Source organism: Sminthopsis crassicaudata, chromosome 1, assembly GCF_048593235.1.
Source record: "Sminthopsis crassicaudata isolate SCR6 chromosome 1, ASM4859323v1, whole genome shotgun sequence".
NCBI classification, from domain to species: Eukaryota; Metazoa; Chordata; class Mammalia; order Dasyuromorphia; family Dasyuridae; genus Sminthopsis; species Sminthopsis crassicaudata.
This window is the reverse complement of record NC_133617.1, coordinates 318,620,922-318,641,218: the sequence shown is the minus strand read 5'-3', so window position 1 is coordinate 318,641,218 and position 20,297 is coordinate 318,620,922. Positions and strand designations below refer to the sequence as shown.

Here is a 20,297-nt window from a genome sequence, read left to right as displayed (position 1 = left end):
TATATTAAACACCTACTACATGCTACACATTGTGCTAAGTGCTATTGATGCTGAGAAAGATAAAATAGTCATGTCTTTTAGAAGTTCAAAGTTTGAGGAAGATAATACTTTAAAAGAAGATGAAAATGGGGTGGGAAGTAAGAGGCTTTTCATTAAAGGGTAAGGGTGATGTACTTGTAAGAAATAATTATTTGGATCCCTATTCTATTCCAATCAATATTAATCAATTTGACAGAATCATATCAAAGTTCTGTATGTAAGGTCCCACAGCTGTGAGCTATAGATTCTAAGTGTACTTGCTTAACTATAGGAAATTTCTCCACCCAGTATGGCAAAGGTGGATAATTACATGGAAAATTCTGAAAATTTTTTGTGCCTTCGGAATCAATCTCTTGTCCAATAGAAGCAGGTAAACATCTTATGAAAATCACTGACTATGATAGCTGGTACCATTTCCTCCTGCCCAATGTAAGGAGAAGCCTTCCATCTTGTGTAGAGATATCCTTGATACACCCAACTTGTTACCCCTGCTGATATATTGTTTTGTTTATTTTAGCTTATGAATTATATGTCAATGGAAATATTCTGTTTTTGGTATAACTGTTCTTGAATAACTGGACTTCTAGTCTTATAAAAATAGACCCTGGAAAGAGGAAGCATCTCAGAGCATGAAGAAGATCTAAGGTCTATTTCATTAGAAATATTTTATTAAAGTGCCATTGGCTCAGAACTCTGACTCAGTATTTTTTATTGTACGTGAGATAATTCTAATCCCCACATAGTCCTTTATTCAAATGGAATATGATGAGGTGATATCCTTGGGTGCCCTCCTTAAGTAGAGGCTCTAGAAGGAACTCTCTGATTTTAACTACTTTGATTCTATCAAAAGTCTTTTTTTTATTTTATGTAATAGAATAATCCATTTTTATTTTTTGATACTAAATTTTGCTCAGTCATGAACTTTTCTTTCATCTATAGTTTTCACATGGATTTTTTTTCCCTTGCTTTAATTCATTTCTGAAGTCATCTATTGAGAGTTTTATCTTGGCAGCTTTACAATTTTAAAAGAAGTTTTTGTCTAGTCCCAAGCACTTATTCCCAATAGTTAGGATCTTTGAGTTTATGAAACACTATTTCTGTATATTATATTCACCAATCATTTTCTCTGTTTATTAACCCGTAAAACTTGTTTTGATGATTATTATGTCATCATTTGAGATATGATATTTGCTAGTACTCCGTCCTTCTCATTTTTCCCCATTCATTGTTGCCCCTTGAGATTTCTGACCTTTTATTTCAATTGAATTTTGTTACTTTTAATCTAGTTATAATTATTCTTTTGGCAATTTTATTAGTAAGAGACCAAATACTTTGTACATAGTTTTTATTGTATTAGTTTACCCTACTCCCTGATTATTTGCAATTTCTCAGTTTTTTAAAAATATTTCTTTTTTTTGTGCAGTATTTTGCAGTTGTATTGATATAACTACTATAGTTATATGTATATGTGTTGGCAATTATATATCTATGTGTATATGTGCAGCTTAGAAAATAGACTACTATTTTATAATTCCTATACTTATTTTAAAACAGATTTCTCTTTCTATCTCTTATTGTTGGATTTTGTTGGCAATACCAATCATAAAAATCCAAATGATTTATATGTTTATTTTATGTCTTATAACTTGGTGGAAGTTGTTTCCATTAATTTTTTAAAATTAGTTTTTTAAATTAAATGTCCAGTGTTTTCTGCAAAAAATAAAAAAAAGTAAAAACTATATATTTTTTCTCCTTAACCTATTTGTATTCCTTTTTTCGTCTTACTGCTGAAACTAGTAATTCTAGCACCCCATTAAGTAGTTAAGTAGTAATGATTATTTGTGTGTGTGTGTGTGTGTGTGTGTGTGTGTGTGTGTGTATGTGTATGTGTATGTGTGTGTGTGTATGTAGTTAGGATGAATGGAACAAGACCTTCCCTGTGTCACATGCAATTTTTGGATTATATAAAGTAATTTAATGGATTCTTTATTACAACTGAGAAGAGAAAGATTGAGAAATTCATAATGTTGAACATAAAGACTACATAAGGATTGGATTTCATGGGTTTTTGATCCTGACAAAGGAGATGGTAAGTCAGTTAGGATGAGGACCACTAATATTGTTCAGGATAATAGGGGTACTTACTGTTGATGATGAGAGCTGAGTCTAGGCTTTATGCTGAGGGGTTTTATGGAACTACGTCAATGCACAGTTTATCTTATTTGTTACTCTTGAGCCATATTTTGTTAAAGGAAGATTCTGGAATTTTCATAAGCTGCTCTTCTGCTTTATATCTATCACTTGGAGGAACAATCAGGTAAGAAATGTATGACCCCGTCAAGATGTAGCTTTATTATTTTACTATGATTGAGGTTCATGAACCAGTGATGAGTTAGGCCAACTGCCCCCCAAACAATTGGGACAAGTCAAATTATGAGTGATTTACTGGCTAACAGCCATGAAGAGAGGTACAAGGTGTGAAATAGTTCAAAGCAGAACCAGCAGCAGAATTTTAAAAGAGCACACTGCTTGCTGTCCTTGTCCTAATAATAGAGTTGAGATATCTTTTCAGACTTGGTAGGTACTTAAGACCATGATGTCTGTTATTCTGATGGTTGATTCAACAAATACATTTTAAAATGGAAATGAGGGGGTGCTGCTTCCAGAGAAGCTAAGTTTCAATATATTCTTGATTTTTCTGTTGTGGTAAAACAAAATAAGCCTTTTTTTTTTTTTTTTTTTTTTTTTTTTTAAATCATCAGTATCTTGCCAGTGTTTCATTTTATTCCAACAATGATCCTGAAATAAGAGAATACTTGTTTTAGAGCTTTGCCTATAACTGCTTCATTTCTTCCCAAAATTGAACCTGAACTAAGATAAGAAATTCGCGCTGGGCTTTAGAGCTTTGCCTACATTAATGGGAAAAAGAATTTCAACTTTGTTCAATGGTTATGCAAAGTCAGTGAAAGTTTGCTGAGGAACCAGGTCAATGATTTAGAAGGGTAAGATACTAAAATACTAAATTTATGAAATTAACACAATATTCCACATAATAAAGATAAAGAAAGCTTCATCTGAAGTGGTAGCGGTGGAAACAGGAAGGAGGAAGAGACAAGACATATCACTAAGATAAATGGAACCTCATTTGTTAATTGAGCTGATATGGGATTATAAGGTGTAAGTAGGAGCAAAAATCTTCTATGTTGGTCAATTAAGGAAAACTAATATGTCTATTGGCACAATATTCAGCCTTGTGTGATCTGGTTTTCTGACGGTAGAAAAAAACTAATACATTAAAGTTCTAATTCCAAAGCCAAAATCAATTTAATTCAAATAATGAAATAACCTCATGGAATATTAAGTTTGTTAGATGAGTAGTTTAATATTTTTTGGGGGGGAAAGTGGAAAAATTATAGTTTGTAGGAGAAATGTTAGTTTCCAAAGCTAAAAGCAATTTGAACAAGGGCTTAGGATATACCCTTAATGCTTTAGTTCCATCTTCTATTGTCATTTTTATTTACTCTTTATTAGATTGAATAAGAAATTAAAATTTCATATTAGAATTGTAAGCTCACTCAAATCTAACAGGCCTGAGCTTCTAAATTATGGGAATTTGACCATTCCATGAACTCTATATGTCCTTGACAATAGATACCAGGAACTAGCCATTCCTGGGAATGTCTATGCTTAGGGCAGTTGGCTTCCTCCCTGAGCATATACAATTGATAAGGAAATACGTCAAGGTATAGACAATATAGAATGGGTCAAAACACCAGATGGCCACGTATTTTTATATATGTCAAGATAATATATGGAGTAAGTCAAAACACTAGAAGGTCACGTATTTCTATACATGTATACGTGCCAGACTTCTTGGTTGAAAGCCCTCTTTGTTTAAGAGAGGTATATAAGATTGAGAATCTTACATCTCCACTGAGTCTCATCCATGGGGAGGACGCTCCGCCCGGAAAAATCTTTACACAATTCAAGTTGAGTGAGGCTGAAACGGGACTCCCAGCCATTTGAGTTTTTGAGGTTCCCTTGAATTGGTGATGTATACTCTATCTGCTATAATTGTCATGTTGTTAATTGTTCTTATTTCTATTTGTTTTGTTGTGTAAATCTAAATTGTCTGTACCTTGTCTTGTTTGATTAAAACTTCTTACTTTTACTTTTTAATTGAGCTTGAGAGCTTCATTTATAGGAGCAAATCAGAACTTTTCTTTAATATCATAATACATAAATCAGTTTAGAGATAAGAGAAAACAGAGATCCATGCATATTTTACTGTGTCAATGATAAGAGTCAGTAGATCCCTTTCCCTATCCCCCAGAAAATAGCTAATGGATAGAAAGAAGAAAGTAGTTAGATTGTTTTTTATTTTACTAAGTCATTTACCTAAAAGGGGGAATAGAGTGTAAAAGGTGGGGAGATGATCAATAACAACATTCTGGTAACTAGTAAGCAGTCAGAATTCTTCCATAGGAATTTCTTATCCATAATATTTATAAGAAAACTCCTTCACAAGTGGGCTAAGGTTATGGCTATTCAAAAAATTGCAGGTAAGAAAAAATATGCCTTTATCTTAAACATTACTAATAGCAGGTATGCAGCTGAACATTGGCTCATGGACACAAATACAAATAGATAAGTACTTGTCCACTACTGTTACATTTTTTTTCAGTTACAGAAATAGATCAATGTCTTTCAAATTTGTATTAATAAGAGATTTACTATATCTTATGAGTTGTATCAGCAGTGTCTCTTCATATTTCAATTTTATTATCTTAGTTGAAGTGATATATCAGAGCATATATTCCTAAATCATAAGCTCAATGTATAGGCTCCCTTTGTCTCACATGAAATTTTATACGCAATGCTTGCGAACTCATTCATTCAGCCTTTATTTAATCTAGATAGTTTTGCTATAAAGCGTAGATTGTTTTAAGGGTTCTCCCCATGTTCTCAATTAGAAAAAAAGTGCTTATCACCTAGGAATAATATGTATATAAAAGAAGTATCATTCTATGAGTTCATACAGATTCTGAAATTACCAATACTTTCTAAGGGAAGAGTTTTGAGACTTTTCTTCATGTTATCTAGGTTTTAGTGAATATAACTAAATCATGCTTGATCCCACTTTATCCAGCTAGATCATTGAAATGATACTTAATGTTTTTAATGACACTGCTGAATTTATAACATGACTCCCCACTCTCACTAGATTGTAACCATGTGGGGTAGAAGGAATTAAGAAGGGAAGGAATAAACATCTCAATTTCCCTTCAGGACCATCTCTTAAGGTAGGTATTATTATTATTAGCCTCATTTTACTGTATGGAAAACAAAAATTGTGACTTTCCCAGGGTCATAAAACTAGTAGATATCAAAGTTTGATTTTGATGTCAGGCCTACTCCTTGAGGGCCATCTTCAGTCATCCTGATGCATCCAGGCAACTCTCAAGAAGGAAAGTGAGGCTGGGAGAGAAGGGAAAGCAGAGATCCATGTTTATTTTACTATGTCAGTATTAAGAACAGTGAGTAGATACTTTTTCCTATCCCCCAGAAAACAGATAATAAATAAAAGAAAGTATTTAGATTGTTTCTTAATTTCAAGTCATTTGCCTGAAGGGGAAAAGATGATCAGTAACAACACTGGTAACCAGTAAGCAGATTTCTTTCATAGTAATTTCTTATAAATAAGTTTTACAAGAAAACTCCTGGGGCAGTTAGGTGGTGCAGTGGATAGAGCACCAGCCCTCAAGTCAGGAAGACCTGAATTCAAGTCTATCCTCAGACACTTAACATGTCCTGGGTGTGTGACCCTGGGCAAGTCACTTGACCCCAATTTACTCAGCCAAAAAAAAAAAAAGAAAAGAAAGCTCCTTCACAAGTGGACTAAGGTTATGGCTATTCAATAATTGCAGATAGGAAAAAAAAAACATGCCTCCATTTTGAACTTTACTAAAAGCAGATATGCAGTTGAGCATTAGCTCATTTTTTTCAGGTTATAGAAACAGTTCTTCCTAAGTTAAATCCAGTTCACTTGCATGTCATGGCCTTACCTCCCTGATGTCATGGTACGCTTTTGAGAATGTCTGACAAACAACAACAATAATCTAGTCCTCCTATCCACTGATCCAATTATCAGCTTCTAAAAACACAAGTTTATCTACATAAACCTATATAGGCTAAATGAAGGCATGCTTAATAAAGGCCTAATAAACCTGTATATATCATTTACAGGAAATTGATGATAAGTTAGATCTATGTTCCCCCATCCAAGGGAAAAAATGGTATTAAGACTAATGACTCTATTGTATTATTTTCCTTCTTTTTTGAAGAGGACTAATAACATTATAGGTGATGTTTTGGATTATTTGGATTTAAGTGAGGCAGATTTGCAAAAAGTTGTCAGCCTTTTTCTTCTTAATTCAACAAAGTCTAGTAGAAAGACACAAGTCAAAATAACTGGTCATGGCCTCGGATGTAGTGGAAACCTATCATTATCATTGCTTAACTGCTAAGCACTGCCTTCATGCCCCTTGGAATAAATTGTTCTTATCCACCTATTCCACCAAAAAAAGTCTTCTCATGCTTGGGATAGACATCTTCCTAATTCACTGATACTTTTGAGGCTTTTCAGTTATCCTCAACTTGCTTTAGCTATCTCCTGAGACAATTTTATTGTGGTATGGCTGCTGCATATGCTACAGCTTCTTGGAGAATTGGATAAAAGTAGACAGCAGAGGTGGATAAACAGTCTTGAAAAGGTTTGGCAAGTCCTTACACATCTTCCTTCAACAGCCCACATATTCCTATCTTATCTAAACTATGCATCCAGCATTATGTTCTGAACATTGCAAATGCTTAGTAAATTTTATCAATTGGACAGTCTTTAGGGTTTTTTTTTTTGTTTGTTTTTGTTTTTTTTTTTTCTTTTTGCTGAGGCAATTGGGGTTAAGTGACTTGCCCAGGGTCACACAGCTAGGAAGTGTTAAGTGTCTGAGACTAGATTTGAACTCAGGTTCTCCTGACTTCAAGGCTGGTGCTCTAACCACTGTACCACCTAGCTGCCCCCAGTCTTTAGGTTTTAATGTTGGCAAGGGAATATTAATCATAGGATCTGGGTGGGTGATATCCCAAGTGTCCCTCACCTAGTAGTCACAGGACCTGAATCGTGTTATTAACCACTATAGTAATAAAATTTGAAATCTGTTCAGTTATGGAATTATGAAGTAAAGAGGGAGCTAAGTTTAAAAGTTTCTAACTAATTACCAATAATTTGTGACAAATTTTTAGCTTTAGATTTTTGGTACTAGATTCATTTTTAATAATAAACTCTCTGAAAATTAAAAAAAAAAGTTGATAAAGTTTTGAGCTTATTCTTCACTTCCATTTTGTCCATTACTTTTTAAAAGTTAGACAAACTATAGAACAGTAAACCAAGTCCTTTGTGTAGCACTTGCTGATTTCCAAATTTAAATGCTCATAGTAAAAATTAACCATTAACTCTCTCTTCCAAATGGTATAAACTAGCTTCAGTACATTCCGACGAACATCTAAAATTTTTCTGTCAAAAATTTTCATATCATAACTCTTAAAGCCTATAAAGCTGCTTTGTTCTTTCTAAATCTCCCTTCATTTGATTTCTTGTCCCTCAGGTTTTCCCATCTTCAGCTCCTAGTTGCTTTTCCAAAGCTTATAAACTTACTTGTACTAGTTTTATGGTTCCCTCTCATTACACTTCCTTTCCTCTTTCCCATTCAGGTCTGCAATGTTAGTTTCCAGGAAACTCTGATTTAACTTAACAATCCTTTCCCTCCCTCCCTCCCCACAAATAAGAAGTAATCACCTTTAGATTGCCACAATGATAAAAAATGATGGGACCAAGATTAGATGCTAGTTTCCTTATTTTAGATGATTATTCTTTATAAATATCTTCCATTTTTAAAAAAAGGAAATGCAACAAAAATAATTTGAGAGCTTACTCAAAAGAAACTCAAAAGAAAAAAAATTATGGCCATGGAGTTAGGACAATTATTAAGAGGAATATAATCATGAATAAAGTAGAGTTTTTAAAAGAAAATTCATGGAGATATAGCTACATAGTGCAATGATAGAGCCCTGGATCTAGAGTTAAGAAGACTTGACTTCAAATCTGGCTTCAGGCAGTTGACACTTATTAGCTATATGATCTCAAGAATATCACCTAACACCAATTGACTAGCAAAAATAACTAAACAAAAACAAAAAATGGAAAGAAAGTTTAATAAAAAGGAATAAAAAGGATGGAAAGAAATAGAATTAGGGAGAATGGCAAGAGCCAAAGAAAGACAAGAGCGGAGGGCCATATATGAAAAAGAAAGTTTCAGAGTAAATTACATAAAGACTAACAAAGTAAAATAACAACAATAATAACAAACAAAACCAATTTGTATACAAAAAGAATATTTAATATCTTTTATTTTTAGAACTTTGAGGGAAATAGACAATCTGTGTTCTGCAAATACATGAATGCAGATGCCAATTTTAAATAACCTATTTCTAAAATCTAATAATCTGAAATGTTTCACCTATTCAAAATTAATCCCAAGATATATTCAACAGTGGGCTCATTAAAAAAGTAACAAAATGTCTTCTATGAGATTTTATAGCCCAGGGCTCCATTTAAGAGTCTAGGTTTGCACTTAAATGTCAAGCCAGCCTAAAGAAGATTAATAAAATAACTTGGTGTGATTCATTCTGATGCCTTGCCCAGCTGAAATAGCAAGTAAGGGAACATATTTTGATGAGCAAGAAGGTCACATTATTTGGCAATACATTTGTTGAGAAATAAGTCCTTGATCTGGGTTATCTACCTATAGAGTTATACCAGGATATAAGGGAAAAGAGCCAAGAACATACATAGTTTTTTCTTTTTTTTTTTTTTTTAAAGCAAAAAGGTAAAATCAAGACTATGTTTCATTTTTTAAAAAGCAAAGTGTGAGTTTTCTCATTTCTATAAATTCCAAGGGAAATGATCATATCTGAAAGACAGAATTGTAACATATCAGTGCTTGCAGTAGTCTTGTCTAAAGATTGAATAAGTATAGCAAGTGTCTAATCTCAAATGAAAAAGAAATAACTTGGTATTGAAAACCCACAATACTGAAGTAGCCAAATGAAAAATTATATTGTGATCCTCTCCAAAATCATAAGCAATATAATAATATAAGATGAAATTTCTAGGTTAGGAAAATTGCATTTTAAACTGCTTTCATAACAGTGCTATGATATAATGTATATTTCTTTGTTAGGAACTGGCACAAAGGGTCTAGGCTATCCAAATTAAGAACATTTGCAAACTTTTAATACATTTTTATTCATCTTGAAGATGACTTTACTCCTTTCTTTGAGATCAGTTGTTGTTGAGTCATTTTTCAGTTGGGGATATTGTTCTGACCCCATTTGGGAGTTTTCTTGACAGAAATACTGGAGGGGTTTGCCATTTCCTTTTCTAGTCCATTTTATAGAGGAGGAACCTGAGACAAAAAAGGTTAAATGACTGACTTGTCTAGGGTCATACAGCTAACAAATGTCTGAGGCCAGATTTGAACTCAGGAAGATCTGAACCGAAGCCTAGTGTTCTATCCACTCAGTCACTTAGCTGCCCACTTAGTTGTCTTTTATTTCAACATTATTTTAAATTCAAAATATGTTAGAGATGATACAATGAAGTACTATGGCCACTGAATTGAAACTGAACATTCACGGATAAAATTCAATAGTCCAAAGCAAAGAATAGTTTTGGTTTGATATGTTGTTTAGAAAATCTGTATTATTATTATTTATGACTTTTATATATTTCATCATGATTATTCCACAAATCTTGTGTTAAGAGGTACAGATTAAAAGATTGAAAACTGGCCTAAGAAGCTCTGAATTCAAGTCCCACCCCTGAAAAATTGTGGCTATGATCACATGAGCATTGTCTATAATCTATCAGACAATTCTCTAATATGATGTTTGAGAGAAGGCATCAACCTGCATAGGTTACAAAAAGTTTTCTCACCCCTGAACTCTATATTCCAATGAAGTCATAGGTAGTCAATGTCTTTAATTAATACAACAATGTCTATTAAATTTTTTTTTTCTTTTAACATTTATCATTCTTGCATGCTCACATATACACAGAGACTTGCACATAAAACCACCTTTTTATAGATCCAAGCATTTGAAATGTCATTTTAAAAATCTTTTTTCTTATTGTGACTTGAATTAATCTCTAGTCTGACTCAATTTATGTTCTAGCAAACCATACTCAACCAAGTCTTAAGACAATTGTATGTTAAAATGGGCAACTAGGTAACCCAGTGGATGGAGCATTGGGCCTGGAATTAGTAAGAGTCATCTTCCTGAGTTCAAATTTGACCTTACTAAGCATGTAATACATATGGGATCCATTACAAGTCATTTAACCTTGTTTTCCTCAGTCTCCTCCCCTGTAAATTGCACTGGTGAAGGAAATAGCAAACTACTCCAGTATCTCTGCCAAAACCCGAAAAATGATCATGAGGAGTCAGACACACCAAAAACAACTGAAAGAAAATATTAATAATAAAGATTTTCTTCACATTGCCCAGCAAATTTATTCTCATTAAAAATATGATATCTTGGAACTTTGGAAATAATGAGATAACATTAGTAGACATGACAACCAACATTCCCCAGCCCTAATGAATCCCTGACTCTTACCTTTAAAATGTGAAGTGGGGAAAAATATATGTATTTATCTTTAAGTTAGAATGTCAGGTAGCTTTTTACTACATGAACAAAATATATATCAGTATATCGGAAGGCACAGGCATGAAATTATTTTCATATATTTTAAGAAAATTTGAAACACATGGACTACTATCAAAAAGGCAAATTTCATATTTTGCACTTGAGATCACCCACTAAGTTTATGTGCCCAAAAAACATTTTCTTTGTCACTGTTTTCACTACAGCAACATACTGCTCAGTATTACATGGAGCAGAGATGTGACAAATCTATCATAGAAGTAAGTTCGAATAATTCAGAGTACTCACATCTGCTTAAGGTAATTCACAATATGGAGAGGAGGATATTTACTGTGTTCATGATGACTAAATCTATATGCATGATCTCACTATCTATCCATCACCATCCAAAATATCAATATTTAACACTTGATCATTATCTTTCATATCATCATATAATATATCTAAGGTGAGCACAGACTAGTGTTTTGACTATAATGCGTACAAAGAAAGAATTCTTAGTAAGTAATATTCCAAAGCTCATATTGAAAACAAGAAAAAAATAAAGAGTAACCATAAAACTCTTGAATTTAAAACCTAGAGTTATAGCCATTGACCCATTAAATTTCTATGCTAAACATAATGTACAATATGCAATTCTCCATTATTATCAACTGATTGGCAAAAATAATAATAATAATAACAATAATAATAATAATAATAAGTCATTACCTTTCCCACATACTGAGGTTCCGAGCCCATGTATTCTTCCAGGACAAAAAATTGATTCCAAACCCAGCCACGTTTAACACGCTGGGCAGGTGATTGCCTTCCTGGCATGATGAAAACATTATCTCTTGATTCTGTGGCTAAAGTCTGTTGTGACTGTGACTGCAGTGGTGTTAGGAGACCTCCATCAAACAGGACCCAGAGAAGCAGGGATAAGCAGTTCCTTGTAAGCATTGGCAAAAACTTCCCTCCAGCAAAGTAATAAAAACTCCAGTATTTAATATAAAATTGTAGAATCCAGTTTTGAGGTGTCTTGTGGCCTCTACCACTTAGCTTCTGATTTTATTGAGGAAATGGTAGTGCAGGCATTAATCCTTCTGATGATAAGATTTTTGCTGTGTTAAATTCCATCTAAAGAGACCTATAAAAGAGATTTACATGGCAACATCAAATTTTGCAAAACTACATTAAAAAGCTCATCAAAACTCTTATCATATTTACCCACTTACATGATAACCTAAAAGAAAGACACAGTACAGTACTTAAAGCTGTCTTTGCTTCAAAGACTTGGTAAAGACTATTGTAATGAAAGAAGTCAAAATGAATGGTTTTGACCAGGGTGGTTTTAAATTCAGTGATTATAAATCCTGTGAAAAGTACAAGTTGTCATGTACTTATGCTATGAGCAGAAATAGCCTTTTTTTTTTTTTTTTTTTTTTTTTTTTTAAGCATGGAATAGTAAATTCTGGCAGATATGCTAGTCGTTGGGTGTGCAAATTCCCAGTTGTAAGGGTCGACAGATTTTCCCCCACATAGGAACATCAATTCTATGTATAGATTATATGTTTTGTGTTTTTTAATGAAGAAATAATCAATGTTTACTCAGGGAATATGAAAAATAAAAAGGATATTACAAAGGATAACACAATTTAGTATATATATCTACATCATTGCCCCTCTCTATTACTTGTCTATTCTCATATTGGCAATCTATCTTCTTTCTATTTATCTACTTATTTCAGAATATGAGATTCTTCATATTCTTCATAGTAATAATACCCTTCATAGTATTTCAAAGTAATAATACCCTACAAGTAATGTAGATTGACAAGATGCTACAATTTATATTTTTAAGTAGGGATTTAAAATATTTTGATAACTATTTGAATTTAGTTTTCTTTCTTTGTAATTTCATACATCATATGTAACTTAAAAACATTAGTGCCAAAACGGTCTATGACATTACATTTTTAAAAAAATTTAGGAACCCCTGGTTTACAGAAATTGTCTTAAAGCCCCAAAAGTGAAGTGACTATAGCAGCATTACATAGCTGGTATGTGCCAAAAATAGGATTTGAACTCAAGTTATCCTAAGTAAAGAATCCTTTAAGTACTGTCACACCAATTTACAGTTGAATATGAAAATATTTTAATAGTAAAATGATCAGAGCTTTTATGATATGCACCCATTTCTGCCATTCATTGTTTAAGCCAGGCTTAAAACTAAATCTGATATGGTAAACTAGGGAAAACAACTTGTTTAATTATGTATATAGCTACCATTTAATTGGAAGAATGCTATTATCCCCTTTTCTCTTCCACAGCCCCAGATATTGCAGGATTTTACATTGAAAATAGTCATACTTTGATTGAGAAGATAATTCTCAGAAAGTACTATGAATGTTAAAAATAATTTAGTGTTATTTTTTAATTTAAGTATAAGGAAAAAGGGAACAATAATGAAATACTCTCAATCTTCACATTTCTCCTTAACATCTCCTACTTCCTAACATACACAGAGTCTTACACATTCTCTGCTTCCTTTTCTATCTCCCAGATCAAAACTTGTTTCAAAAAAAATAGAAGATAAATTTAGTGTATTAAGGAGGAGATGTCTGAGGAGGACTAAAAGAGAGGCTGATCTCTGACAAAACACAGAATACACATTTCCATTCTTTATCTGTTAGAAATATATTACAAAAACTAGAAAGGAGATGTGACTTTTTTTTCAAAGATTAAAATGTAATGAAAATACAGCTCAGAAATACACATTGACATTTTTTTCTAAATCCAAGATCACTTTTGATGTAGAAACAAAATAGAATAACAAAGAGAGCTTTGCTAGGAAATAGTTAATTTTACCTGAAGAGGTGCTATTACCAAGATACCAAAACATAAGTGAAAATAGTTTATTTTATTTTGAAAATCAATTTCCTGAAGCAATAATTCTCACATAGATATAAAAAGCTCAGCTAAGTTTCAGTATTTTCAATCATCAGGTAGTTAACTAGGAATAGGAAATTTCAGCCTGGTCATGTAGAGAAACATGCCTCAGAAGCATGTAATATGCAGATGTATCATGTGGTTTGTATGGGCACATTAGTGTTTTCACATATTTAATAAAGACTTAATTGTATTTTTCCCTCCATCATTTTTCTGGTTAAAATATAATTGACATTGACACCCATTTAGATGGCTATTTATTGAATTCTCTAATTCTTATTCCTCCTCAACTCAGACTGCCATACCTAGAGTTCTAATCTTTTCAAACACACACACACACCTGGTAGAAGATAACCACATTGATGAGTAAGACTGAGGGGAAGAAGATAAGATTCCCTCGAGCCTCTTCACAGGGTATTCTATACTTAAATGCATAGTTTTTATTGGTAGAGGATGAGTGAGGAAGACAGAAGAGAAAATAGATAGACACATATACTTAGAAGTCATGAATTCCCTATCACCAGAGGTCTTCAAGCAGGGCCTAGATGACAACTTGTAAAGAATAATATTAGGAACATTTCTGTTTAAGAACAGATCAGACACAATGGATTTTTATTTTTATATGTCAACAACATGACACAGGGCCTGGGACTGGATAGTTATGAGTTCAAATTCAGCCTTAGACTCTTTCTAGCTGTGTGACCTTGGCAAGTCACTAAACTTCTACTTGCCTCCGTTTCCTGAACTGTAAAATGGGGATATATAGCATCTAGCTCCCAGTGTTGTTGTGAGGATGAAATAAAATAATATATTTTTAAAGTGCTTAGCACAGTACTTGACAAGTAGTAGTTATTATATAAATATTTATTCCCTTACTTTTTTACATCCCAGAACCTAGAACATATTAACAAATGTCTCTGGAATAGGACTGGAGTGGATTGAAATATGGGTATGATAAAAGAGATCAGCCTAAAATCAATTGAATCAACTTTATCATCACCTAGTTAAAATCTTCTAAATTAGACAACTGACTCATTCATTCATTCAAATAAAAACTTAAGTGTTCCCATATTTCTCAGGTCTATTCACAGGCTCTATCTCATTACTGACTGACATAGAAACTTTCACTTTCTTCATTTCTGACCTGGAACTATTCATCTCTCCTTATATTATCTGGTGGCATCTGCTTCTAGGGACTTACTATTGTAATGCTGAATTTAGTAAGGATAGCTGATCACTATAGCCCAGTGAACCTCCAAAATCCTGTCTTCATGAGATCCATCAATCTCAGCCAGCCTATTTGGTGGTTAGAAATACAGGTATATAACATCATCCCTTGGATTAAATGAATTGAAATCTAAAATATATGATTCTAGTTTCTTATTATTCAGAACCAGGATGTGCTGATGTCATCACATATAAGCAATGGAATGAATACTCTTTGATCCTCCTACCATTAATCATACTTTGTTCTTGATCATTAAACATACCTGTGATCAATTTTCCATACCTATGAAAAATGAATTTGATAACAGTTCTGTCATCAGAGACTTCCTAAAAAGGCATACATATATGTTTCTGTAGCCCATTGTTTATGCTTGCATTTTAATTTGTTTTGTTAATTTAATGCCTATATCATATAAACTCTGTTAATTCAATAGCTAAATTATATAAAAATATCAGCAACCATATCTTTCTTTCTGTAGAGCCCTAAAACATAGAACAGGGAAAGAAATACACACACATACACTCTCACACACTCCATGTAATCTGAACACATATTTTTTAAGAGCTCCCTTGCCAACATCATTGCACCATGATCCTAAAATCCATTCCATGTTAACTGTAAAACTGCAACCCCTTACTGAAGAGATATTACTGTCTGTGCATTATGACTCTCCCAGCAGATCATAGCCTCCGGCCACGGCTGTCAGCCAGGGAGCTTTTAAAGTGTTATATCGCAACAAAAATAATGCAAGGGGATTGGAAGACTCTGGCTCTTAAGTGAAAGGGAAACACATACAGCCCTTCTGGCTAGCAATAGAGCAAATGATTGTGTTGCACATATACACATATGCAACCACCATCATCCTTTGTACACAGGTGTCAGCATCAATAGCACTGAGAAGCATTAATACAGGCTTATTTTGAGGTGCCAACACCCCATGGAAATACCTATCCTTTAAAAATGCCCTTGGTACAAAGCACAATTTTAGTAGTTCTTCATATTGAAGTCAGAGGCACTGTGGTCAAATATTGATTTTTGACTAATAGTCTTTCACTCTTACTAAGCCAAAGTGGTATTCCAAAGGCATTTCAACACTACTATTCACTCTCTAGAGCCAAAAATTCCTTTCAATAGGAGAGAACATTAAAAAAAAATCAACAAATCAAGAGGGCAAATCCATAGAGGTGAAGGACTTATTAACAAAAAGCCTCCCCCATTCAACTGATCTCCAAGTTCAGATAACAAAAAAATCAAGATTATTTTTTAAAAGATGATTCTAATACCTGTATATACTGTTGGAGTTTAGAAAGCCTACTTTGCCCAAAATGAACAAATTCTGGAAAATCCTAGTAAGTAGCAGATCCTAGTAAGATGCAAAAATTCTGAGCATGAGCTGTGGGAACAGGCCCAGTGCTAATTTGTGGTGATCATGTAGTGTTTTATTTATTTATTTTTAAACTCAAAAATTCAAATACTAAGAGTAGGTATAATCATATAACTGAAAGTATGAACCTTTTACAATGTCATAGCAGTTTAGGATGAGTAAATTTTCTATTTGCTTAACTTGTGCTTTTAGATAGGGAGATCAAAAATATGGCACCATACCTGACCTCAGTGAATGTACAATAAATGAATTGATGTTTAGGATAGAGAAAGGGGAATCCACACAGAGTCACAAACACAATTGCCAACATTAAGAATTCTATTTGTAATTCTAAGGGGATTAACTTCATAAATCTTCATTGAAAAGAGCATGACAAAGCAGTCCCATTTCATTTGTACTGTCTCTGCAATTCCAGGCATCCAATTATATATTTCCTTAGGTTCAAATAATATACTATACTTTTTTTTCTCCCAAATATTCACCTCTTGTCTATTCTTAATCATTACTACTTCCACTTTGTTCATTTATTACCTACCCCACTTCATATAATTCTTTGAAAGTCCTGCTCTATTATAAAGAAATTACCCAAGAACTAAGGAGAATGAATGTAAATCAATATATGCTTTGTACACTTCTTTTTTCTTTTTTTTTTTTTTAATATTTTCCATGGTTTTTGCCTTTTGCTTTGATTTTTCTCTCCAAATAGAATTCATAAAGAAATGTGTATTAAAAATTAATAAAAAGAAACTACCCTAAATACTCAATATCTTTAACCTATATTCCTTCTCTTCCCTTGCTTTAACAGAAAACTAGCTTATTTACCAATGACTACTTCCCTTTTTGTCCTTTCTTCCAAACCACTGGGTAATGAGGAAAGAAGAATGTACTCTTTTTTCACACTACCAATTTCAGAAATGTTTTCTGCAATTATCAGTCAATGAACTTTCCCTTCTTTGAGATGTGTAAACTGCATCAGTCAATAAAAATGTATTAAGTATATACTTTCATGTATCAAGAAGTTCACTAGCAATGGCTATATAAAGAAAAAGGGATGAGGAAGTGAGGGGGAGTCCCGGCCATTAAGGAGCTCAAATTCTAAAAGGCATGAAAATAAGTCTATATTTAGGTATATATAATATGCAGAATAAATGGAATATAATCTTAAAAGAGAAGGCATTAGCAGCTAACAAGATCAGGGAAAGAGCATACTAAAGAAGTTGGGATTTGAATTAAATAGTAAAGAAAGATGGCAAGTAAGAAGCAAAGAAGAGAAAAGAGAGAGCATTCCAGGTGGAAGACAGACAGGCAGTGCAAATCATGGATACATGAATATCATGTGTAAGAAATAGCATGCAGACCAGCTCACCTATAACATAGATCATATTGAGGAGATTAAAAGTGTAAAATGACTAGGAAGTTAGAAAAGGACTACCTTATGGAGAACCTGAAATGCCAAACAAAGATATCAAGGAGACATTAGGGAAAAAAGGGAATTTAATGAATAGAGGAGGTGATATAGATAAACCTGAACTTTAGGAAAATCACTTTAGAAAATCTGATTGGAATTGGGGGTAGTGTAGTAGAAGAGGAAATACTTACCTACAAGTCCACTTAGAAAGCTATTACAATAGTCAAGATAGAGAGGCTGAGGATGAAATTTTAGACCACATGGGAGTATTAGAAAGGTTTTTCTGGAGAAGGTGGCCCCTGAGTCAGATTTTAAAGAATGGGTAGCAATTGCATAGGTAAAGAAAGGACATATAGGCAGAAGAAAGAGTCTGAGCCAAGAAAATGGAATGTTGAGTCTAGGGCACATTGAACATGGCATGTGCTGAGAAAAATTGTGTGAGGAAGAACATTGATAGCATGGAGTGATACAATATGTACCCAAAATAGCATTTAATTTTAGGATGAGAACATTGACACTTAGAGGAAAACAGAAAAGGACTCATGTAATAAAACTAAGCATGTGAACTGATCATTGAAGGGATTTTAAGAGGAACTGATGGAAAACAAATATTTTTCAGGTCTTGGGTACTTCTTATACATATATGTTCAGAGGTGAGAGATAGAACATCATATATTACAAAAGAAAAAAAAAACAGAAAAATTGACAAGTTAACTTAAATATAGAACACATAGCAGGAAAGAATATGAAAGGATCCTGAAAAGGTAGGCATTAGATAGAAAATGTTACAGAGGTAATATGGAATCCCTGAATATTCTGGATCATGGATTATTTAAAAGTATTTTTTTAGCAACAGAATGGAGAATGAATTGATAAGGAAAAAGGCAAGAAACAGAAAGTCCAGTGAGTAAATGATCAGTAATCCAAATGAAAGTTGATAAGAGCCTAAAAAAGGGTAACAAATGTCTGCGTGAAAAGAAGAGAAATTAGGAGATATAGAGGTAGAATTATTTCTTTTTGTTGTTTAGTTGATTTTTAATCATATCCAACTCGTTTGTGTGACCATTTGGGGTTTTCTTGGAGTTGTTTGTCAGCTTTTAAAGAATAATATAATGAACATTCCTGCTTAGGAGCAGATTGAAGTAAATGGACTCAGGTCCCTCAGATAAGATTCAATATTTTCAATTATCAGATTGAGGTTAAGAACAGGAAATTTCAGCCTCATCATAGAGATAAATAACGGAGGACTATGATACATACAAGTGTATTATCTGCCATGTCAGTGTTTTCATGTACATAATGGAGACTGTATTGTATTTTTCCCTCCATCAATTTTCAGCTTAAAATGTAATTAGCATCGACACTCTACAGATGGTCATTTATTGAATTCTCTAATTCATATTCCTTTTCACTCTCAGAATAATTTACCTACAAGTCCAATCTTTTGAAACAGACCCAATGGGAGAGATAGTAGGCAACCATTTTGATGAGTAGGGCTGAGAGGAGAAGATAAGATTGCTAGAGATCCTTGACAGGATAGTTTGTGCTTAGTTAGATGCAAAATTAGTCTTTATTGGGAGAAGATGGATAAGTGAGAGCAAAAGAAGAGACAAATAGACATACATATGCACCCATATACTTAGAAAGTAAAGTATTACTATTACTAGAGGTCTTCAAGCAGAGGCTGGATGACAGCGTCTATGAATAATATGAGGAATATTTCTGCTTAGGGACAGACTGGACTAAATGGATTTAGGTTCTTTAAAACTCAAATTCTGTGATTCTATTAGAGACAATGGAATTCTAGTGGGAATTCTCTAAAAGGGGCTTTTTTACACTAAAAGTATCATGATATGTAATCAGATTTATTTGTTTAATAATGGGCATGATTAACTTTAGTTGTCCTGGTAGGTATGCAGTACTGACAGATTCAAGAAAAAGGAGTTTAGAGATGTGAATTTTAATCCCAGTTCTGTTATTAAAAAGTCAAATAAATTAGGACAAATCACCTCAATGCTCTAAATTCCTTCCTTGGTTAAATGATACATTTTTTCTATAGCAGGACTACTACTTTTTTTGTTCATCCATTTCTACCTCTTCCAGACCTCACTTGAGGTTTTCTTGATAGAAATACTGAAGTGCTTTGTCATATCCTTTTCCAGCTCATTTTACATTGAGGAAGCTAAGGCAAACAAAGTTTAAGTGACTTATCCAGGGTCATTTAGCTACTAAATGTCTGAGGCCAGATGTGAACTTAGATGAATCTTCCTAACTGCAAGCCTGGCAATCTAACCTAACAGCATCACCAACCTGCCAGGTACAATGGATATGGTCTGGTAATTGCTTGGATCTATCAAAACAAAGAATAGAGGATAACCTTAAGGTTTTGAAAATTGGGGACTAAAAATGTGCTTGGTAAGGGGAGTTAGTGACTACAACCTTGTATAGTATCATTTACCAAAATGCTTTTAGGTGGGGCAATAAACCTGAGATATGAAAAAATCCTATCACATTATACATGG

The 20,297-nt window shown here is 33.2% G+C and overlaps 1 protein-coding gene across 8 annotated transcripts in view; it reads right to left on the bottom strand.

Moving 5' to 3' along the window:
- Positions 1-20,297, bottom strand: part of CDH12 (cadherin 12) — a 1,341,561-nt gene that overhangs the window by 353,124 nt on the left and 968,140 nt on the right. For 7 of the 8 annotated variants that reach the window (XM_074279079.1, XM_074279078.1, XM_074279081.1 and 4 more), the window contains one exon: positions 11,536-11,953. In XM_074279079.1, coding sequence (XP_074135180.1) covers positions 11,536-11,766 — 231 coding nt within the window. In that variant the 5' untranslated portion in view covers positions 11,767-11,953. Of the gene's footprint in view, positions 1-11,535; positions 11,954-20,297 lie in introns of those variants that run through there. The other variant, XM_074279085.1, reaches the window with a different exon arrangement.